General features: G+C 64.6%; 1 protein-coding gene across 15 annotated transcripts in view; it reads left to right on the plus strand.

Moving 5' to 3' along the window:
• The window catches only part of SRCIN1 (SRC kinase signaling inhibitor 1), a 400436-nt gene that overhangs the window by 232950 nt on the left and 144362 nt on the right, over positions 1–23124 (plus strand). For 14 of the 15 annotated variants that reach the window (XM_048518254.1, XM_048518251.1, XM_048518247.1 and 11 more), the window contains exon 3: positions 3629–3652. The exons of the other annotated variant lie outside the window; for it this stretch is intronic. In XM_048518254.1, the coding sequence (XP_048374211.1) occupies positions 3629–3652 (24 nt within the window). The remainder of the gene's footprint in view (positions 1–3628; positions 3653–23124) is intronic. 15 annotated transcript variants of the gene reach the window in all.

Consider the following 23124-nt stretch of genomic DNA (forward strand, 5'->3'; position numbering starts at 1 on the left):
GACAGTTCATGACCCGTGACTCATAGGGGGATGAGGGGTGGGGGTGCGGTGCGACCAGAAGGCCGTAGGTCCGTTGGCGTCCCAACGTTCTACTACGGTGCTGCTGGGTCAGCAGTGCATTACTACATCGTCACAGTTCTTTGGAGCTCCCTCAGCCCCACTGACCTCACAGGGTGTTTGTTGTGGGGAAGAAGGGAAAGGAGATTGTAAGCCCCTTTGAGTCTCCTTAAAGGAGAGAAAGGGGGGTATAAATCCAAACTACTCCTCCTCCTCCTTCTTCCCTCCCCAAACCCTGCCCTCCCCAGGGCAAAATATCCTCAAAATCTCAGCTGGAAACCCTGTTTGGGGTGACAAACTTCCGATTGTCAAAATTATCAAAGTTCCCATGAGCTCAACAAGGTGGAGGAATTCCTGCTGTACAGGGTAGTCCTGTGATGAGCTTCCCATGTCAAAGACTCTCTACCCACAGGACGTTAGCATGAAAAGTAGATGCGTTCTGCTTCTGGCTAAGTCTTTTCCCTGTCTTGAAGAAGAATTTGGATTTATATTCTGCTTTTCTCAACTGTAAGGAGTCTCAAAGCAGCTTACCAACTCCTTCCCTTCTCCTTCGTACAACAGACTCCTTGTGAGGAAGGTGGGGGTTAGAGAGTTTTGAGAGAACTGTGACTAGTCCAAGATGACCCAGCAGGCTTTGTGTGGAGGAGTAGGGAATCGAACCTGGTTCTTCAAGGTTAACTACTATACCACACTGCCTTAAACACAACATCATGCTTGCTAGTTTTTTTTTTATTAATGAAGGGGTTTTTATTTTGCTGCTTCGGGGAAATCAAACATGCAGTTCCCCTGCTTGCATTCTGAAGCAGTTCGGTTGCAAAGGACTGTGCAGTCTTATTCTGAATGTAAGCGTCAATTCAGAGATTAGGAAGGCTTTGATGACGTTCACAGTTGGCCTTTTCCTTCCTTCTGTTACAGAACTCTCTTTTTGGATGATTAGTTTGGTATCCTCCTGGAAAGGTCAAAGTCTTAGTAGCTAGAACTGAAGGAGCATACAGCGTGTAGGGCACACATTACTTTTAGAGTGGTGGATGTTAAATATCCTTGAAGGTTAACTGAATCAGTTTGCTTGCAGGGCTTCCTTCCTTCCTTCCTTCCTTCCTTCCTTCCTTCCTTCCTTCCTTCCTTCCTTCCTTCCTTCCTTCCTTCCTTCCTTCCTTCCTTCCTTCCTTCCTCCCTCCCTCCCTCCCTCCCTCCCTCCCTCCCTCCCTTCCTTCCTTCCTTCCTTCCTTCCTTCCTTCCTTCCTTCACAAATATCTACAGGAAGAAAGAATCTAGTTACGGTAATCTCTGTCCCAAAATCATTGCAGGCTCCCAATTCTACATACTCAGAGTACCCTGTCCTCAGCCAAATCTGTCCCACAGAGCTGTTGTTGCCATGAGAACGCAGAGGAAAGGAGAACGCTGTTGCAAGCCACTGTAGGTCCCTGTTGGAGAGCAAAGCAGGGTATAAATGTTTAAATAAAGAAATGCTAAATGGATTAAATCCATGAGCCCTTGAGCCTCACCAGTCATGACCCCTGTCATGGACAGGTCTGACTTGAAAAGTGAGGGGTTCCTTGTGATTTGCGTGCAAATTGTGAGTGCATTGAACAGTGGAAAAGTGCTATATAAATATAAATTCTATGATTATTACTTTAAAAAAACAATGTCACAAAGTGGCAAGCCTGAGGGTTGCCAACCTCCTGGTGAAGCTGGAATGACAGCTGACCTCCAGACTAGAGACTAGTTGTTTTGTAGGGTGGACTGGATGGTCTCATGCCCCACTCAGCTCCTCCCCAGGCTCCACTCCCAAATCTGCAGGAATTTCCTAGCCTGGAGTTGACAACTCTAATGGGCCTGGGCCCTCACTGACCAGCTCAGGAGTCTGCCTGTTATGCATTGTAGCCAGTGGTGGCATCCAAAAATTTTAGTAACAGGTTCCCTCGCCAGCCCCCCCTCAGCAAAGGGGGCAGAGGCGTACCTAGGCAAACCTGAGCCCTGGGCAAAACCTGAGTTGGATGCCGCCCCCCAATGGGCAGCCACCCCACCACGACCCCCCCCCAATTTTTTTGCACCAGGTCATTTCTAAATCATCACATTATAGAAAGTGCCCCAACTCACAAATCTGAGCACAGCAATGGTGAAACACACAGGTTCTTTGATAGAGACTGGTGAGATAAAAGGTACGAAAGGCTGAGAATCAATGAATTGCAGTACCTGAAAGGGATTAACCCAGTTCAGGGAGTTACATTATTAGTCGCAATTGCTATATGGAACCTTCACGTTCAAAGGCAGTAGGCCTCTTGGGGAGGCGAGGGCGTGGAGATGGAAAAGCGGACCCAATTAGTAACCCCCTCTCGGCACACACAAATAATTAGTCACCCACTCTCGGGAACTGGTGAGAACCTGCTGGATCCCACCTCTGATTGTAGCCCACTGTTAAGCAAACCCTAGAGCCAGGAATGCCAGACTGTGGATCCCCTGGATTACAGCTCATGTCCAGACTGCAATACTCCTGGAGAAAATGGATGCTTTGGAGGGCGGGCCGCTATAGTTTTGTGCCCCACTGAGGTCCCAGTCCTTCCTAGGCTCCATTCTAAAATCTTCAGGAGTTTCCCCATCTGGATCTGGCAACCCTACCCCCCCACCACCCACCCACCCCCGTTCCCTGCCCGTAGCCAGGGGGAACCTAACCACCCTTATCTAAAGCTTGTTTTCATTACAGATGCCCACAAATGCAGCATGGCTCTCTCCGCTGCCACAAAGCAGTCCAGTGGTGATGTGGTCACATGCTACTGGCCAGGCTGTCTGATTACCAGCATGTGCCCCCATACACCCGCTTTCTCTGTCTGAAAGCCTTGTTATATCATTCCCATCAACCCCCCCTCTTTAATTTGGTAAATACGTTGCTTTTGTTTGAAGGGGGGGGGAGAAACCCATTGGGAGTTAACTGAAGTCTTGACGCGCTGTTTCTTTACGCGTACGTTCAAACCCTGTATTCCTAGTGGGACGTGATTATCTCTACGGTGGTCCTGACAGATACAGCCCTGCCATTACAGTGTTCAGCATACTCACTGGAAACCGGTATCTGGCGTAGGCTTTGCTTTGAAGCCTTAAAAAATCTTGGCGGCGGCATAAATTATGCAAAATGAACAAATACATCTATCAGGTTTCCTAATTTGCATGTCGTTTGGTGGTTGCAAAATCAGGTTGTGGTTTTTTTCTTTTATTTTTCCAGGGTGGAAAACCTTGATTTATTCATTGGTGTGCAGATTGCCCGCCACCTTCCCGCTATGAGATCCTGATGCTTCTGTGTTGCTGGTTTTTTTTTTTAAAAAAAATACATCTCTGCCACCATGTTGACCTGTTCAAAAGCCTTGCCCTATAATTCCCATTGACCATCCCTCTTTATTTTGGCAAATTCATTGCTTTTGTTTGAAAGAAAAAAAAACCATTGGGAGGGGACTTTAAACAAACCAAGCCAAGCAGTCACTTCTCGCACCGTTTAAAGTCAACTGTTTTCTCAAAACAGAATCTTAATGGTATTTTTTTTGTTTTGTTTTTTCTTTTCTTTTTTCTTTGTGTTTGTTAGCAACCCAACTACTGGAGCTTTAAGGTCAGTACTTCCACTTTTTCCCCTCCACGCTTTTGTTGAAAACGAATGCATGCGCTTTCTGACCCTTTCTCTGTATTGCTGTACGCACAGACAGCTGCAGGACGAAATTTGGAACGTCGGCTTCTTTTTGCCTTCTCTTTCGTGCACCAAACTTCCTGTTTCTGATAGCTAGTTCCCTCACATGAAGCTCCAAACACATAGGAGTTGCCCAGGAATACTCATCCGTGTCGTGATGCTGTACCACTGGAGGGTTGGGCTAACATTACATGCAGATACGTGTACCTTTCTCTCTTTTCTAAAATGAAAAGCAGTCTGTAAAGGCTACCACTGGTCAGGGAAGAATGGGAGGTGTCATAGAGGAACTTAGCCCTTTCTTTGCCAGCTTTATTTCTGCTCAGATTCTTCCCCCCTCTTCTGTGTCACCTGTGCTTGGAGAAGACAACTGTGAACAGAAACATGGGCTGCAGAGAAACTATTCAGCCCTGCTGCCCCAGTCAATTTTACCACCTCTTGAGGCAGCTTTTCATGAACAAAGAAGGGGGAGAAAATCACACCAGTCTGCATGTCATGTCCAATTTGGCCCGAAATGCATGCCCACTTCAAATATAAGCTATTTTCAGGTCTGCTTCACTGTCCCCCTTCTTCTTTTCTGTGCATGGATCTGCTCTGGGTGGGTGGCGTCCTTTGGAACCTCACTGTGTGGGGAAAACAATTGCCTCTGGCGTGAATGGAAATCTGCACACAATCCCGCTGCGCGTGGCTCGTGAATTAGCAAAGTGGGAATGGCAGAGGGGCCTGTTTGTTGGTTTGTTTTTGTTGCATCGTTGTGGGCTCAGGGCTTCACAGAGTGGTGTAAGCAAGAGACAGATACCTGCCCCAAGGAGCTTACAATCTAATACTAGACAGTCGTGCCTAGAAGAGGGAACAGAAGAAGGGGAGGAATGAGAAGCAAGGGGACAAAATGGCAGAGGGAGGGAAAGAAATAGGAGCAGATCAGTTCCCACATGTGCAAGACATTCCATTGTGGTAAGAAAAACAGTGACAAAGCAGCAGAAATAGCTGAGTTGGCCTCGCAGGAAGGCACTGTGCTTCTTTGTTGTAATGTCATTCGCGCTGTTGGTGGCTGGCTTCAAACCTCTGAGAACTGTAGATCAGTGAAAAACCTCATGTTCTCCTAACCAGAATTTGCTGTATTCTTGCCAAACTACAGTCCCTAAGATTCTCCATGAGAAATTATGATGATCAACCCCAATTCCACACAGTTATAAAATTATAATGCCATCCATGACTATAGTGATTTATGGCGTTTCATATATCAAGTCTCTGCCCTGAGGAGTTTATAGTCTAAATTCTCGACAGTGAGGCAGGGGAGAGGCAGCTTATTGAGGAACAGTCTGGGGCAAGCGCAAATTTCAAACTTCAGTTTAGCCAGTGATGGCGATGGAAATGTGCAAGCTAGCTCTTAGCGCTGTTTCAATGTGTAGGCATGCCCTTAATTTACACAAACGTTTAACTAACTCCAAGAAAGTTGCCAGAATGGTTATGTCATCTCAGCAGGATCTGTTGTTTACAGAGCTCATTAGTCACAAGTCAATACATCCACAATACTTTTCAGGGAACAACGTGTGCACTGGGAAATGTGATGTGGTGAGCATCTCTGAGTTTTGTGCTGAGCGGCGGGAGGAGAGCATTTAAAAGCTGAGATGCAGAGGCATAGCAAGGGGAAAGGTCCCGGTGCACTGGTGCATCCTCCGCCCCACCACGCCCTGAAACGCCCCCGCCACACCCCCGGAACATCCTCACCATGCCCCCACAGGGGTGCATGCCCAGTCCGTCGCCCACCCACCCCTCCCCGTCCCCTTGAAGCTACGCCTCTGCTGAGATGCCACCTTTCTCATTTGAGCACCCAGGTCAAATGGATCCGAAAAATGGCCACTATCCAGTATTTTCTTAAGCTATTATTCATTTTCATGCCAGGAGCAATTGAGGGTATAAAATATGGCTTGCCTCCAAGCCCCCTGCCCCCCTCCGATTTCCCGGCTGCAGAAGGAAAGAAAAGATCTTGCACTGTGCTGGACCATTTTGTGCCTGAAATAAAAAGTCATAAGTTCCAAGACTGCTTCCCCTTTGTTTTTATTTAACAACACACAACCAGAGATTAAATGCAAAAATAAATGTAATTTTATTTATTTTATAGATTTATTAAATGCTCAGGGCAGCGTACATACATAATTTTATACATACGTAGGTCTTTATTAGGTCACCGCCCTGAGCCCTCTGGGGGAGGGCAGTATACAAGTATAATAATAATAATAATAATAATGATAATAATGATAATAATGATAATAATGATAATAATAATGATAATGATGATGATGATAATGGCATCAAAGTGTAATCCAGTATATTAATTAAAAGGAGCCACAAATGATTGACATTAAAATGAATATAAAACAGAATACAATACAAAATTATAAAAATGCATGTGTTGTAGATTTTACAGTGCCTAAAATTGCCACTTATTCCTAACAGTGCGAAGGTTTATAGTGCCCTGTGGGAAACCAGCTACCCTCTCACACAGATCTGCAAAAGGGCTATTTAATAAAAAGGATGTCAAAGCTGCAACCAAAGAATTGGTTTGTAGTGCAAGAACAGAGGTTAAGAATTTGACTCAAATCTCAGCATAGAATGGGCAGAAAAGCAAAATACATTGTAGTGTTTCAGCAGTCGCCATCTGAATTTTGGTTCAATGTCGATGAGGTGGTTTATAAAGCCAGCTCGTTGACATTGAACCAAAATTCAGATGGCAGAACAACAATCTAAACTAGGAAACCATCCAGTTCATTTCAACCTAGACCCCGCTGTCCAAGGAGAGGGAGGGAAGTTAATAGAGGGGGCAATGCTAGATGGCAAAAGCATGTTGGGGGTCAGTTGCTGGGAGGCCAGCAGATAGAATTGATGGCTTCAACCAAAGGCCGGGTGGAGCATCTCTGTCTTACGGGCTCTGCAAAACAGGGCCCTGATTCTGCTGACAGAGAGTTTTACCAGGCTGGAGTCATGGTAGGAAGTCCTGGGTCTGGTTGAAGCCAACCATGCATGTGTGGGACAGGGACCTGCCAGTGAATTTTTATCCGTGCATCGGAGTGTACTCTGTGGTCAGTATGTGGTGATGCGGCATGTTAAAAGGCACCGCTATAGAATACGCTTCATGCAACCCTTGCTTCATGTCGTTGGGGGTTAAGGTTCTTGGTTGTCAGGAGGATTGTATCTAAGGCCCCTTCTGCACACGCAAAATAATGCATTTTCAAACCCACTTTCACAACTGTTTGCAAGTGGATTTTGCTACTCCACACAGCTTCAAAGAGCACTGAAAGCAGTTTGAAAGTGCATTATTCTGCATGTGCGGAATGAGCCTAAGTGATTGAGATGCATTCGTACTTCATTGTAACTGCTTAACGCTACAAATCAAATGCTGCTAAAAGATATATGTAACCAGCCTGCTATATGTTATATGTTATCACTGCCATCTGGGGCATTCTTTCCTTGATCTTTACTTTATGGCTTCACATACTTTGTAGGTAACTAGGTTTTCCTCTGACATCCTGATCCCATAAGAAATGGAGTCATACCCATAATCTCGTTGTGGCAGGAAGCCAGGTGGCTCTCTCTTACTATCTGCTGGCGACCTTGGGGTGCTTCAGCTCTGGGGACTATTTTTCACAATTTCTTTGGAATATTCTTGTCATGGATAAAAGGAGTGGCAAAAACCAGGTTTCCCCAGAACTGGCTTTGCTAAGCTTTGGTGTTTTGACACTTCTCAATAAACGCTACTGATCAACTATACAGAATCTGTTTATTGGCTTAAGATTCGAGACATAACATTGGGTAGAAATGTAATCTGGTTGAGTAGCTGTGCAGGTCTGACACAGTAGAAAAGTACAGTGGCATCTTTAAGACCAACCACATTTTATTCTTAGTGTAAGCTTTTGTGTGAAGAAGTGTGCATGCACACAAAAGCTGATAACAAGGATAAAGTTATCTTGGTCTCAGCTGTGCCACTGGGCTCAAACCCTTTTCAGTGCAATTTTGTGCAGAGTTACTCCTGTGTAGGTGCCTTGATTTCAGCAGAATCATTTTGCAAAGGGTTGCACTTAGAATTCTCCAAGTGCTGCCTGGAGATCTCTCTCTGTTACAATAGATCTCCAGGCAACAGAGATTAGAACCCCTGGAGAAAATGACCACTTTGGAAGGTGGACTGTATGGCATTATACCCCATGGTTATCCCTCTCCTCCCCAAACTTCCCCTTCCGCAGGCTACATCCCCCAAATGTCCAGGTATTTCCCAATCTGGAGCTGGCAACACTAATTGTGCTGCTGGAGTTGTTTCATATTGCAAGGGAAGCCAAGAGAGCATTCTCCCTGACATGCTAGCTTTCTATATGAGGGGAGTTCTCTTATTTAAATTTTAAAAAATCATGTGAGCCCAAACACCAGAAGGTTGACTGTGCCTCACTGATCCATAGGTCCTGGATGTGAGTGCGATCTGTCTGCAACATCCGTTAGCGATTGATCACCCAGGTTGATTCACAGAGAGATCATACAAGCTAGTGCAAGGAGGGATTGCTTGTTGGAGACTAGAGTTGCCAAGAGGCTGAACAGAAATACCCAGTCCCTTTAACACTGGTTTAATGAGTGGAAATGGGCAGTTGAAGCTTTTCAGTGTATGGAGGTAAATAACATCGCTTGGTAAATAACAACTCATCAGTCTTCTGTTAAAGGAACAGTACATTTTTGCTTTAGACAGCTAGAAGCCCTAATGGGTCCTTAAAGCTGCCAAACACTGAGACAGATTATGGGGTTATCAAGGGCAGATCCCTGTGTTCTTTGCTTGTAACAATTTGTTTCAGTCAAATAATGTCTTTTCTGTGTGACCGAAGGTCAAGGGAGGCAGGAAATCATATCAGCAAGCTGTCTGATCCTCCAAGACCTCTTGGTGATAGCTAAGTTGATGTACATTTCTAATCCTGCCTGTAGGTTTATTACTTGTATGTAGAGTTTGACAGATATTGACAGAGGCGTAGCTCCAAGGGGATGGGGTGGAGGTGCACGATGCACCGGGTGCGTGCCCCTGTGGGGGCATGGCAAGGGCATGGTGGGGGTGTGGCGGGGGCGGGATGGGGCATTCTGGCGTGGGGTGGGGGATGGAGGACGCACCAGTGCATGGGGCATTTGAATCTCCATAGAGTTTATATCCCTTTTTGCAAGGAATAGTATAGTGCCCAGAGGAGAGGTGTGGATTGCCAGCCGGCTGCAGAGTGGAGTTACTACAGTTGTCACCTTTTTTATCCAGCTGGGTTTCTACCCGTTAACAGCTGAGCAATTGGTAGACATTCCACCAGTGCTGCCAGAAAAGGTACAAGATCTTCCAGAAAAGAAAGAGGACAATCATGGGTGTGCTTAGGGTTGGTTGACGGAAGGGATGCGGGTCTGTCAAGGAACAGCCCCCTGGAGCTATTTACTGAACAGTCCCCTCTTCTCCAGTGCATCTGCTGTCAGCTGTTGAACATAAGAAGAGCCTTGCTGAATCAGAACGAAGGGCCATCTTGTCCAGCACCCTCTTTGCCAGAGTGGTCAGCCGGAGGCTTCCAGGAAGACCACATGCAGGGCACGAAGGCAAGAGACCTTTCTTTCTGTTTGCTCCTCTCCGAGCTGTTGGTATTCACAGGTGGACTTCCTCTGATCAAGGAGGTTCTATTTAGCTCTATGGCAAATGGCCACTGATGGGATTGGCCTCAGTGTCTCTCAATGCCCTCAAAGCCCTTTGGGAACAAATTCCACTAACAAATTGTGCATGAGGTGAAGAAATACTTCCTTTTGTCTGCCCTTTCTCTTGCCTCAACACCCCATCACTGTCATATCCTCCAACACCACTGAAGGGCTCTTTTTGCCTTTTTAAAAATAGACAATTGATATCTTGCTATCACATTATAATAATCTCTTGTCACCATCTAGCAACCTCTTCATTTCCAGTTTCCATTTTTAAACAAGAGAACATTCTTAATCCTCTTCCTTGCAGAGGCACACTTTTCTCCTTCTATCTCCACAATGAAAAGGGTTAGAGATGTGGGGTTGTTTTGAATGAAAATTGAGGATTCAGAGGAGCCAGTAAATCATGGCAGGGGACTGTCATAGATTGCATTTAGCAACTGGCAAGTTTTAAAAAACAAACAAAAGAGTCTTCCAGGATAGAGATGGAAACTGCAGTGAGCATAGACAAGTAAAGCATAGGGGAAACTATTGTGCGGATGCTCTGCAGCAGCTGCAAAGGCCTCAGCTTTTCAGCAGCAATGAGAGCTACACAAAGAATCCCCTCCATTCAGAAGCAGACTCAGAAGAAATGCGACAGATATACTTGCTATCAGGTCCTTATTTCAAGGAATTATTCTTTTATTTGAGAAATATTCATGGGGAAAAAATGACTTGCACCGTAATTGCAAAAAGCAATTTGAATTCAATACGTTGTCAGCACAGTACATTCTCATAAAATACACCACGTACTGATACAATTAAGATGTCATTTTCTCAAAATATTAGCTGGGTGGCATCCCTAATGACTAAAAATTTATTCCAGCACAAGTTCTCATGAGTCAGAATTTCCTTCATCAGATGCATAGAATGAAGTGTGCTCTGACTTATGCCACAATCAATTTTATTAGCCGGGAAGGTGCAACCGGACTCTGCTTAATGTTGCTACAACTGATAGGCATGGCTACCCCTCTGAAATTATGGGCAGGTGTGGGTTTTCCAGGCTGTGTGGCCGTGGTCTGGTAGTTTGTGCTCCTGACGTTTTGCCCGCATCTATGGCTGGCATCTTCAAAGGCATGTCAAGCTAAGATGGGCCATGGAGAGCTACACATCTTATTGTGACCTGCCTCTGAAGGTGCCAGCTGTAGATGCAGGCAAAACATTAGGAGCAAAACCCACAGACATACAGCCCAGAGAGCCCACAACAGCCAGGTGATTCCAGCTGTGAAAGCCTTTGACAATACCTCTGAAACTACTTTCTTACAATATGTTCTTTATTCTGGAGCTCTTTAGAGGGCAACTCTAGAAGTGGAATTGGGAAAGGCTGGATGGACTTGCTACTTTTGAAATGGGAGAAGGCAGTTTGTGAGCGAAAGAGGGCTGCTTCCTTTGGAAGACAAGAATAGACTGCATGGCCTTTGGATCCCTTTTCTGCTAATTGTAAGGACCAAGAACTTGCCTGTTCTTGCCAGCGTGGTGTAGTGGCTAAGAACAGGTACATTCTAATCTGGAGAACCGGGTTTGATTCCCCGCTCTGCCACTTGAGCTATGGAGGCTTATCTGGTGAACCAGATTAGCTTGTGCACTCCCACACATGCCAGCTGGGTGACCTTGGGCTAGTCACAGTTCTTCGGAGTTCTCTCAACCCCACCCACCTCACAGGATGTTTGTTTTGGGGGAGGGAGAAGGGAAAGGAGATTGTCAGCCCCTTTGAGTCTCCTTACAGGAGAGAAAGGGGGATATAAATCCAAACTCCTCCCCCTCCCCCTCCTCTCCCTCCCCCTCCTCTCCTCCTCCTCCTCCTCCTCCTCCTCCTCTTCTTCTTCTTCAATTTACAAGAATTGGCATGAATTGCTCAGTTCAGTGTGGCAGACTTTGCGCCTTCTGTCTGTTGGATATGCTTGGGTACAAGACAAAGGGAGTTCAGGAGAGAGCCCAAAAATTGGTCTAGATTCTCTATTGCATTTTCAGCACTTGCAATATGATGTTGTGTCGAGATGTTATGGTGTTTGTCTTTGAGAGGCTGTGCATTGAGGTGTATGGAGCATTGGATGTGAGTGACCCAAATACAAATTCCGATGATCCCTGAAGCTCATTGATTGTTTGTAGTAGGAAACCTGCAGGTCTTTGGGGAGGTAGTGGATAAATTTTCTAAATAAATAACAAAGTGTAGTGGTTGTGAGGATAAATGAGTTGAGAACTGCAAAGTATGCAAAGAAAATTACGTAGGAATGGTTTGTAATAATAATTGTGAATTTGTGCCTGTTTGCAGAAGCAACAATTTTTAAAGAATGGGGGTGGGGGAAGACTGCTGGGTGTTTGAAAAATCTGTGCCACTTCGCATAAGCTGCTAAAAGCAAGTCTTAACCACTGATGGCAATTTAAATCTTGCTTCTGATACATACCAGGATCATAGCCTTGTTTTCCCCCAAAAGTCACTACCACTTCTGGATTTGCTGTTGTTCACAGCCATGGAATAAGAGGGCATGTCCTCTTGTGGACTAGAAACTTGTTAATTGAACGAAAGCCGGGAGTAAAAAGATAGTTTTCCCAATGGAAGAAAGTAAGCAGTGGGTTCCACAGGGGTTTGAGGAGAAGTGCTTTTAATTTGTTCCAAGGATGGATCAGTGTATCTTCTCCTAAAAGGAAGTCTTATCTTGCCAACCTTGTGGAGTTCCTTGGAAAACTTAACAAATATACTAACAATGGTGATCTGATAGACATTACATACTCGTCCAGCATTGATTTAATTATTAAGAATCAAACCCAGTTCTCCAGATTAGAGTCCACCGCTCTTAACCACTATGCCACGCTGGCCTGACAGAGGTGTAAGAAACGATGCTTAGGTGAGCAAAGTGAGGATAAAGATAACCTTTCCCCCTCTCCTACAATAGTAGGATTTGGGGGCATTCAGAGGAGTTGATGAGCAATAGATTCAGGACAGACAAAACAAGGGGCTTGACTCAGAGTAAATAATCTTTTCTTTGCCACATGTTGCCATAACAAAGGGTCACTAGTTGGTTTCAAAAGGGAACTAAACAAACTCTTGTAGAACAGGCACATTAAGAGGTGCTAGTCACAACCATGTAATGGAACCTCCATGTTGAGAAGCAGTAAAACTGAGTACAAGTCAGCAGGAGAAAAATCAGGGGAAGGTTTGGCCTGCCTGTCATGCTAGAAGGCCTTCTGCAAACATTTAGACAGCCACTGAGTGAAACAGGAAAGTGGTCTAGTTGGATCCTTGGTTTGATCCTGTAAGGCTGCCCTTGGTATTAACTTTCCTCTGTTTGTATAGTTCTAAAATGTAGTTGCACAGTTCAAAGAAATCGACTTATTTGTGAGCAAATACATTAATTATATCAGGGTTCCCCAACGTGGTTTCTGTGGGCGTGCCATGGGCTTGCTGGCACCTTTCCTGTTTTTTGAAAGTGAGTTGGGCCAGGCAAGGATTGTGCCCAGCATGGTTTCTGACCAGCCATTGGAGATCAAACTGCCTGATTTTTTAAAGGCCACTGCAGCATGAGGATTTTTAGGTAAGATTGAAAGTAAACTAAGTGCATACAAGATGATTGTAAAGATCTCAGCAATGCTGATTCTCTTCACAGTCGTTTGGCCTTGACTGCATTCCTTGACTCGGGCGGCGGGCCAGAATCAACGGCAACCACACTGTTAGAGGGCTTATCTCATAGAGCAAAATGAGAATTCCGTTCCCATGAGAATGGGGCTGGAGACACCGGGAGGGGGATGGGACAGGGGATGTTATAACCTGTAGTTTTAGCGGGAAGCCCCATTCCTGGCATGCCGTGTGTGTGAGCTTTCTAAGATGTCTGAATAAACGGTCTTTCAACCAAAAGCCTTTTATTTCTGCCTCGTTGGAATTCCTTACATTATGCCAGGAAATCTTTTCTCATTACTCCTTGTAAGTCAGTGGATCTCTGGTGTTTTACCATGCAGAGATTGAACATTCTTGAAACGGTGGAAGGCACGGTAGCCCCCATAGAGGGTTCCGAGCCTTCCCTTCCAGATTCTGAGGAACCAGTGGGAGAACGGGTCTCGCTGGTAACTCTCTCCCGTCCTCGTCCCAGCACGAGTCTTCCTCTACTTCGTTGGGATGAGGGATGCGGATGCGATCATGTGGAGTTGCATGAATCGTTTGGGGCGCTGTCTATGGATCGGCCGCCTGTTGATCGGATCTCTACCCGTTTCTGAATGGATTACAAACCTCAAATGCAACCAGTCTCTGAGGAAATGGGTCTGACTACGCTTCATGCTGATACCCAGGAGTCTATTGAACGATTCCTTGATTCGTACTTCGATGATGCTCCCAAGGGCCAGCAGTGGCATAGCACCAGGGCCTGTCCCAAATCCACAACCGAAACCGGGACTATGACGAGGTTGGGATCGGTGATGGGGAGGGGTTTCCGTGCCAGTTCTCAACCTGGACTCCCAGTCCCTGGACCGGGAGCAGATGACAGGCTGGAGACGCTCCGTGGGGCCGTCGGGGGGCTGGAGGAGTTACCATCCGGAGAGGAGGAATCCGAAGAAGATCTGGCTCCCCATCCGGATTTATTCCCCCTCCCGTCCACCCCCCCCCACCCCCCCCCCCCCCCAGCCCCCCCCCCCCCCCCCCCCCCCCCCCCCCCACCCCCCCCCCCCCCACCCCCCCCCCCCCCCCCCCCCCCTCCCCACCCACCCCTGCCCCCCGCCCCCCCCCCCCCCTCCCCCCCGCCCCCCACACCGCCCCCTCCCCCCCGCCCCCCCCCCCCCCCCCCCCCCCCCCCCCCCCCCCCCCCCCCCCCCACCCCCCCCCCCCCCCACCCCCCCCCCCCCCCACCCCCCCCCCCCCCCACCCCCCCCCCCCCCCACCCCCCCCCCCCCCCACCCCCCCCCCCCCCCACCCCCCCCCCCCCCCACCCCCCCCCCCCCCCACCCCCCCCCCCCCCCACCCCCCCCCCCCCCCACCCCCCCCCCCCCCCACCCCCCCCCCCCCCCACCCCCCCCCCCCCCCACCCCCCCCCCCCCCCACCCCCCCCCCCCCCCACCCCCCCCCCCCCCCACCCCCCCCCCCCCCCACCCCCCCCCCCCCCCACCCCCCCCCCCCCCCACCCCCCCCCCCCCCCACCCCCCCCCCCCCCCACCCCCCCCCCCCCCCACCCCCCCCCCCCCCCACCCCCCCCCCCCCCCACCCCCCCCCCCCCCCACCCCCCCCCCCCCCCACCCCCCCCCCCCCCCACCCCCCCCCCCCCCCACCCCCCCCCCCCCCCACCCCCCCCCCCCCCCACCCCCCCCCCCCCCCACCCCCCCCCCCCCCCACCCCCCCCCCCCCCCACCCCCCCCCCCCCCCACCCCCCCCCCCCCCCACCCCCCCCCCCCCCCACCCCCCCCCCCCCCCACCCCCCCCCCCCCCCACCCCCCCCCCCCCCCACCCCCCCCCCCCCCCACCCCCCCCCCCCCCCACCCCCCCCCCCCCCCACCCCCCCCCCCCCCCACCCCCCCCCCCCCCCACCCCCCCCCCCCCCCACCCCCCCCCCCCCCCACCCCCCCCCCCCCCCACCCCCCCCCCCCCCCACCCCCCCCCCCCCCCACCCCCCCCCCCCCCCACCCCCCCCCCCCCCCACCCCCCCCCCCCCCCACCCCCCCCCCCCCCCACCCCCCCCCCCCCCCACCCCCCCCCCCCCCCACCCCCCCCCCCCCCCACCCCCCCCCCCCCCCACCCCCCCCCCCCCCCACCCCCCCCCCCCCCCACCCCCCCCCCCCCCCACCCCCCCCCCCCCCCACCCCCCCCCCCCCCCACCCCCCCCCCCCCCCACCCCCCCCCCCCCCCACCCCCCCCCCCCCCCACCCCCCCCCCCCCCCACCCCCCCCCCCCCCCACCCCCCCCCCCCCCCACCCCCCCCCCCCCCCACCCCCCCCCCCCCCCACCCCCCCCCCCCCCCACCCCCCCCCCCCCCCACCCCCCCCCCCCCCCACCCCCCCCCCCCCCCACCCCCCCCCCCCCCCACCCCCCCCCCCCCCCACCCCCCCCCCCCCCCACCCCCCCCCCCCCCCACCCCCCCCCCCCCCCACCCCCCCCCCCCCCCACCCCCCCCCCCCCCCACCCCCCCCCCCCCCCACCCCCCCCCCCCCCCACCCCCCCCCCCCCCCACCCCCCCCCCCCCCCACCCCCCCCCCCCCCCACCCCCCCCCCCCCCCACCCCCCCCCCCCCCCACCCCCCCCCCCCCCCACCCCCCCCCCCCCCCACCCCCCCCCCCCCCCACCCCCCCCCCCCCCCACCCCCCCCCCCCCCCACCCCCCCCCCCCCCCACCCCCCCCCCCCCCCACCCCCCCCCCCCCCCACCCCCCCCCCCCCCCACCCCCCCCCCCCCCCACCCCCCCCCCCCCCCACCCCCCCCCCCCCCCACCCCCCCCCCCCCCCACCCCCCCCCCCCCCCACCCCCCCCCCCCCCCACCCCCCCCCCCCCCCACCCCCCCCCCCCCCCACCCCCCCCCCCCCCCACCCCCCCCCCCCCCCACCCCCCCCCCCCCCCACCCCCCCCCCCCCCCACCCCCCCCCCCCCCCACCCCCCCCCCCCCCCACCCCCCCCCCCCCCCACCCCCCCCCCCCCCCACCCCCCCCCCCCCCCACCCCCCCCCCCCCCCACCCCCCCCCCCCCCCACCCCCCCCCCCCCCCACCCCCCCCCCCCCCCACCCCCCCCCCCCCCCACCCCCCCCCCCCCCCACCCCCCCCCCCCCCCACCCCCCCCCCCCCCCACCCCCCCCCCCCCCCACCCCCCCCCCCCCCCACCCCCCCCCCCCCCCACCCCCCCCCCCCCCCACCCCCCCCCCCCCCCACCCCCCCCCCCCCCCACCCCCCCCCCCCCCCACCCCCCCCCCCCCCCACCCCCCCCCCCCCCCACCCCCCCCCCCCCCCACCCCCCCCCCCCCCCACCCCCCCCCCCCCCCACCCCCCCCCCCCCCCACCCCCCCCCCCCCCCACCCCCCCCCCCCCCCACCCCCCCCCCCCCCCACCCCCCCCCCCCCCCACCCCCCCCCCCCCCCACCCCCCCCCCCCCCCACCCCCCCCCCCCCCCACCCCCCCCCCCCCCCACCCCCCCCCCCCCCCACCCCCCCCCCCCCCCACCCCCCCCCCCCCCCACCCCCCCCCCCCCCCACCCCCCCCCCCCCCCACCCCCCCCCCCCCCCACCCCCCCCCCCCCCCACCCCCCCCCCCCCCCACCCCCCCCCCCCCCCACCCCCCCCCCCCCCCACCCCCCCCCCCCCCCACCCCCCCCCCCCCCCACCCCCCCCCCCCCCCACCCCCCCCCCCCCCCACCCCCCCCCCCCCCCACCCCCCCCCCCCCCCACCCCCCCCCCCCCCCACCCCCCCCCCCCCCCACCCCCCCCCCCCCCCACCCCCCCCCCCCCCCACCCCCCCCCCCCCCCACCCCCCCCCCCCCCCACCCCCCCCCCCCCCCACCCCCCCCCCCCCCCACCCCCCCCCCCCCCCACCCCCCCCCCCCCCCACCCCCCCCCCCCCCCACCCCCCCCCCCCCCCACCCCCCCCCCCCCCCACCCCCCCCCCCCCCCACCCCCCCCCCCCCCCACCCCCCCCCCCCCCCACCCCCCCCCCCCCCCACCCCCCCCCCCCCCCACCCCCCCCCCCCCCCACCCCCCCCCCCCCCCACCCCCCCCCCCCCCCACCCCCCCCCCCCCCCACCCCCCCCCCCCCCCACCCCCCCCCCCCCCCACCCCCCCCCCCCCCCACCCCCCCCCCCCCCCACCCCCCCCCCCCCCCACCCCCCCCCCCCCCCACCCCCCCCCCCCCCCACCCCCCCCCCCCCCCACCCCCCCCCCCCCCCACCCCCCCCCCCCCCCACCCCCCCCCCCCCCCACCCCCCCCCCCCCCCACCCCCCCCCCCCCCCACCCCCCCCCCCCCCCACCCCCCCCCCCCCCCACCCCCCCCCCCCCCCACCCCCCCCCCCCCCCACCCCCCCCCCCCCCCACCCCCCCCCCCCCCCACCCCCCCCCCCCCCCACCCCCCCCCCCCCCCACCCCCCCCCCCCCCCACCCCCCCCCCCCCCCACCCCCCCCCCCCCCCACCCCCCCCCCCCCCCACCCCCCCCCCCCCCCACCCCCCCCCCCCCCCACCCCCCCCCCCCCCCACCCCCCCCCCCCCCCACCCCCCCCCCCCCCCACCCCCCCCCCCCCCCACCCCCCCCCCCCCCCACCCCCCCCCCCCCCCACCCCCCCCCCCCCCCACCCCCCCCCCCCCCCACCCCCCCCCCCCCCCACCCCCCCCCCCCCCCACCCCCCCCCCCCCCCACCCCCCCCCCCCCCCACCCCCCCCCCCCCCCACCCCCCCCCCCCCCCACCCCCCCCCCCCCCCACCCCCCCCCCCCCCCACCCCCCCCCCCCCCCACCCCCCCCCCCCCCCACCCCCCCCCCCCCCCACCCCCCCCCCCCCCCACCCCCCCCCCCCCCCACCCCCCCCCCCCCCCACCCCCCCCCCCCCCCACCCCCCCCCCCCCCCACCCCCCCCCCCCCCCACCCCCCCCCCCCCCCACCCCCCCCCCCCCCCACCCCCCCCCCCCCCCACCCCCCCCCCCCCCCACCCCCCCCCCCCCCCACCCCCCCCCCCCCCCACCCCCCCCCCCCCCCACCCCCCCCCCCCCCCACCCCCCCCCCCCCCCACCCCCCCCCCCCCCCACCCCCCCCCCCCCCCACCCCCCCCCCCCCCCACCCCCCCCCCCCCCCACCCCCCCCCCCCCCCACCCCCCCCCCCCCCCACCCCCCCCCCCCCCCACCCCCCCCCCCCCCCACCCCCCCCCCCCCCCACCCCCCCCCCCCCCCACCCCCCCCCCCCCCCACCCCCCCCCCCCCCCACCCCCCCCCCCCCCCACCCCCCCCCCCCCCCACCCCCCCCCCCCCCCACCCCCCCCCCCCCCCACCCCCCCCCCCCCCCACCCCCCCCCCCCCCCACCCCCCCCCCCCCCCACCCCCCCCCCCCCCCACCCCCCCCCCCCCCCACCCCCCCCCCCCCCCACCCCCCCCCCCCCCCACCCCCCCCCCCCCCCACCCCCCCCCCCCCCCACCCCCCCCCCCCCCCACCCCCCCCCCCCCCCACCCCCCCCCCCCCCCACCCCCCCCCCCCCCCACCCCCCCCCCCCCCCACCCCCCCCCCCCCCCACCCCCCCCCCCCCCCACCCCCCCCCCCCCCCACCCCCCCCCCCCCCCACCCCCCCCCCCCCCCACCCCCCCCCCCCCCCACCCCCCCCCCCCCCCACCCCCCCCCCCCCCCACCCCCCCCCCCCCCCACCCCCCCCCCCCCCCACCCCCCCCCCCCCCCACCCCCCCCCCCCCCCACCCCCCCCCCCCCCCACCCCCCCCCCCCCCCACCCCCCCCCCCCCCCACCCCCCCCCCCCCCCACCCCCCCCCCCCCCCACCCCCCCCCCCCCCCACCCCCCCCCCCCCCCACCCCCCCCCCCCCCCACCCCCCCCCCCCCCCACCCCCCCCCCCCCCCACCCCCCCCCCCCCCCACCCCCCCCCCCCCCCACCCCCCCCCCCCCCCACCCCCCCCCCCCCCCACCCCCCCCCCCCCCCACCCCCCCCCCCCCCCACCCCCCCCCCCCCCCACCCCCCCCCCCCCCCACCCCCCCCCCCCCCCACCCCCCCCCCCCCCCACCCCCCCCCCCCCCCACCCCCCCCCCCCCCCACCCCCCCCCCCCCCCACCCCCCCCCCCCCCCACCCCCCCCCCCCCCCACCCCCCCCCCCCCCCACCCCCCCCCCCCCCCACCCCCCCCCCCCCCCACCCCCCCCCCCCCCCACCCCCCCCCCCCCCCACCCCCCCCCCCCCCCACCCCCCCCCCCCCCCACCCCCCCCCCCCCCCACCCCCCCCCCCCCCCACCCCCCCCCCCCCCCACCCCCCCCCCCCCCCACCCCCCCCCCCCCCCACCCCCCCCCCCCCCCACCCCCCCCCCCCCCCACCCCCCCCCCCCCCCACCCCCCCCCCCCCCCACCCCCCCCCCCCCCCACCCCCCCCCCCCCCCACCCCCCCCCCCCCCCACCCCCCCCCCCCCCCACCCCCCCCCCCCCCCACCCCCCCCCCCCCCCACCCCCCCCCCCCCCCACCCCCCCCCCCCCCCACCCCCCCCCCCCCCCACCCCCCCCCCCCCCCACCCCCCCCCCCCCCCACCCCCCCCCCCCCCCACCCCCCCCCCCCCCCACCCCCCCCCCCCCCCACCCCCCCCCCCCCCCACCCCCCCCCCCCCCCACCCCCCCCCCCCCCCACCCCCCCCCCCCCCCACCCCCCCCCCCCCCCACCCCCCCCCCCCCCCACCCCCCCCCCCCCCCACCCCCCCCCCCCCCCACCCCCCCCCCCCCCCACCCCCCCCCCCCCCCACCCCCCCCCCCCCCCACCCCCCCCCCCCCCCACCCCCCCCCCCCCCCACCCCCCCCCCCCCCCACCCCCCCCCCCCCCCACCCCCCCCCCCCCCCACCCCCCCCCCCCCCCACCCCCCCCCCCCCCCACCCCCCCCCCCCCCCACCCCCCCCCCCCCCCACCCCCCCCCCCCCCCACCCCCCCCCCCCCCCACCCCCCCCCCCCCCCACCCCCCCCCCCCCCCACCCCCCCCCCCCCCCACCCCCCCCCCCCCCCACCCCCCCCCCCCCCCACCCCCCCCCCCCCCCACCCCCCCCCCCCCCCACCCCCCCCCCCCCCCACCCCCCCCCCCCCCCACCCCCCCCCCCCCCCACCCCCCCCCCCCCCCACCCCCCCCCCCCCCCACCCCCCCCCCCCCCCACCCCCCCCCCCCCCCACCCCCCCCCCCCCCCACCCCCCCCCCCCCCCACCCCCCCCCCCCCCCACCCCCCCCCCCCCCCACCCCCCCCCCCCCCCACCCCCCCCCCCCCCCACCCCCCCCCCCCCCCACCCCCCCCCCCCCCCACCCCCCCCCCCCCCCACCCCCCCCCCCCCCCACCCCCCCCCCCCCCCACCCCCCCCCCCCCCCACCCCCCCCCCCCCCCACCCCCCCCCCCCCCCACCCCCCCCCCCCCCCACCCCCCCCCCCCCCCACCCCCCCCCCCCCCCACCCCCCCCCCCCCCCACCCCCCCCCCCCCCCACCCCCCCCCCCCCCCACCCCCCCCCCCCCCCACCCCCCCCCCCCCCCACCCCCCCCCCCCCCCACCCCCCCCCCCCCCCACCCCCCCCCCCCCCCACCCCCCCCCCCCCCCACCCCCCCCCCCCCCCACCCCCCCCCCCCCCCACCCCCCCCCCCCCCCACCCCCCCCCCCCCCCACCCCCCCCCCCCCCCACCCCCCCCCCCCCCCACCCCCCCCCCCCCCCACCCCCCCCCCCCCCCACCCCCCCCCCCCCCCACCCCCCCCCCCCCCCACCCCCCCCCCCCCCCACCCCCCCCCCCCCCCACCCCCCCCCCCCCCCACCCCCCCCCCCCCCCACCCCCCCCCCCCCCCACCCCCCCCCCCCCCCACCCCCCCCCCCCCCCACCCCCCCCCCCCCCCACCCCCCCCCCCCCCCACCCCCCCCCCCCCCCACCCCCCCCCCCCCCCACCCCCCCCCCCCCCCACCCCCCCCCCCCCCCACCCCCCCCCCCCCCCACCCCCCCCCCCCCCCACCCCCCCCCCCCCCCACCCCCCCCCCCCCCCACCCCCCCCCCCCCCCACCCCCCCCCCCCCCCACCCCCCCCCCCCCCCACCCCCCCCCCCCCCCACCCCCCCCCCCCCCCACCCCCCCCCCCCCCCACCCCCCCCCCCCCCCACCCCCCCCCCCCCCCACCCCCCCCCCCCCCCACCCCCCCCCCCCCCCACCCCCCCCCCCCCCCACCCCCCCCCCCCCCCACCCCCCCCCCCCCCCACCCCCCCCCCCCCCCACCCCCCCCCCCCCCCACCCCCCCCCCCCCCCACCCCCCCCCCCCCCCACCCCCCCCCCCCCCCACCCCCCCCCCCCCCCACCCCCCCCCCCCCCCACCCCCCCCCCCCCCCACCCCCCCCCCCCCCCACCCCCCCCCCCCCCCACCCCCCCCCCCCCCCACCCCCCCCCCCCCCCACCCCCCCCCCCCCCCACCCCCCCCCCCCCCCACCCCCCCCCCCCCCCACCCCCCCCCCCCCCCACCCCCCCCCCCCCCCACCCCCCCCCCCCCCCACCCCCCCCCCCCCCCACCCCCCCCCCCCCCCACCCCCCCCCCCCCCCACCCCCCCCCCCCCCCACCCCCCCCCCCCCCCACCCCCCCCCCCCCCCACCCCCCCCCCCCCCCACCCCCCCCCCCCCCCACCCCCCCCCCCCCCCACCCCCCCCCCCCCCCACCCCCCCCCCCCCCCACCCCCCCCCCCCCCCACCCCCCCCCCCCCCCACCCCCCCCCCCCCCCACCCCCCCCCCCCCCCACCCCCCCCCCCCCCCACCCCCCCCCCCCCCCACCCCCCCCCCCCCCCACCCCCCCCCCCCCCCACCCCCCCCCCCCCCCACCCCCCCCCCCCCCCACCCCCCCCCCCCCCCACCCCCCCCCCCCCCCACCCCCCCCCCCCCCCACCCCCCCCCCCCCCCACCCCCCCCCCCCCCCACCCCCCCCCCCCCCCACCCCCCCCCCCCCCCACCCCCCCCCCCCCCCACCCCCCCCCCCCCCCACCCCCCCCCCCCCCCACCCCCCCCCCCCCCCACCCCCCCCCCCCCCCACCCCCCCCCCCCCCCACCCCCCCCCCCCCCCACCCCCCCCCCCCCCCACCCCCCCCCCCCCCCACCCCCCCCCCCCCCCACCCCCCCCCCCCCCCACCCCCCCCCCCCCCCACCCCCCCCCCCCCCCACCCCCCCCCCCCCCCACCCCCCCCCCCCCCCACCCCCCCCCCCCCCCACCCCCCCCCCCCCCCACCCCCCCCCCCCCCCACCCCCCCCCCCCCCCACCCCCCCCCCCCCCCACCCCCCCCCCCCCCCACCCCCCCCCCCCCCCACCCCCCCCCCCCCCCACCCCCCCCCCCCCCCACCCCCCCCCCCCCCCACCCCCCCCCCCCCCCACCCCCCCCCCCCCCCACCCCCCCCCCCCCCCACCCCCCCCCCCCCCCACCCCCCCCCCCCCCCACCCCCCCCCCCCCCCACCCCCCCCCCCCCCCACCCCCCCCCCCCCCCACCCCCCCCCCCCCCCACCCCCCCCCCCCCCCACCCCCCCCCCCCCCCACCCCCCCCCCCCCCCACCCCCCCCCCCCCCCACCCCCCCCCCCCCCCACCCCCCCCCCCCCCCACCCCCCCCCCCCCCCACCCCCCCCCCCCCCCACCCCCCCCCCCCCCCACCCCCCCCCCCCCCCACCCCCCCCCCCCCCCACCCCCCCCCCCCCCCACCCCCCCCCCCCCCCACCCCCCCCCCCCCCCACCCCCCCCCCCCCCCACCCCCCCCCCCCCCCACCCCCCCCCCCCCCCACCCCCCCCCCCCCCCACCCCCCCCCCCCCCCACCCCCCCCCCCCCCCACCCCCCCCCCCCCCCACCCCCCCCCCCCCCCACCCCCCCCCCCCCCCACCCCCCCCCCCCCCCACCCCCCCCCCCCCCCACCCCCCCCCCCCCCCACCCCCCCCCCCCCCCACCCCCCCCCCCCCCCACCCCCCCCCCCCCCCACCCCCCCCCCCCCCCACCCCCCCCCCCCCCCACCCCCCCCCCCCCCCACCCCCCCCCCCCCCCACC

The sequence above is a fragment of the Sphaerodactylus townsendi genome, linkage group LG15, assembly GCF_021028975.2.
Source record: "Sphaerodactylus townsendi isolate TG3544 linkage group LG15, MPM_Stown_v2.3, whole genome shotgun sequence".
In the NCBI taxonomy this organism is placed as follows: domain Eukaryota; kingdom Metazoa; phylum Chordata; class Lepidosauria; order Squamata; family Sphaerodactylidae; genus Sphaerodactylus; species Sphaerodactylus townsendi.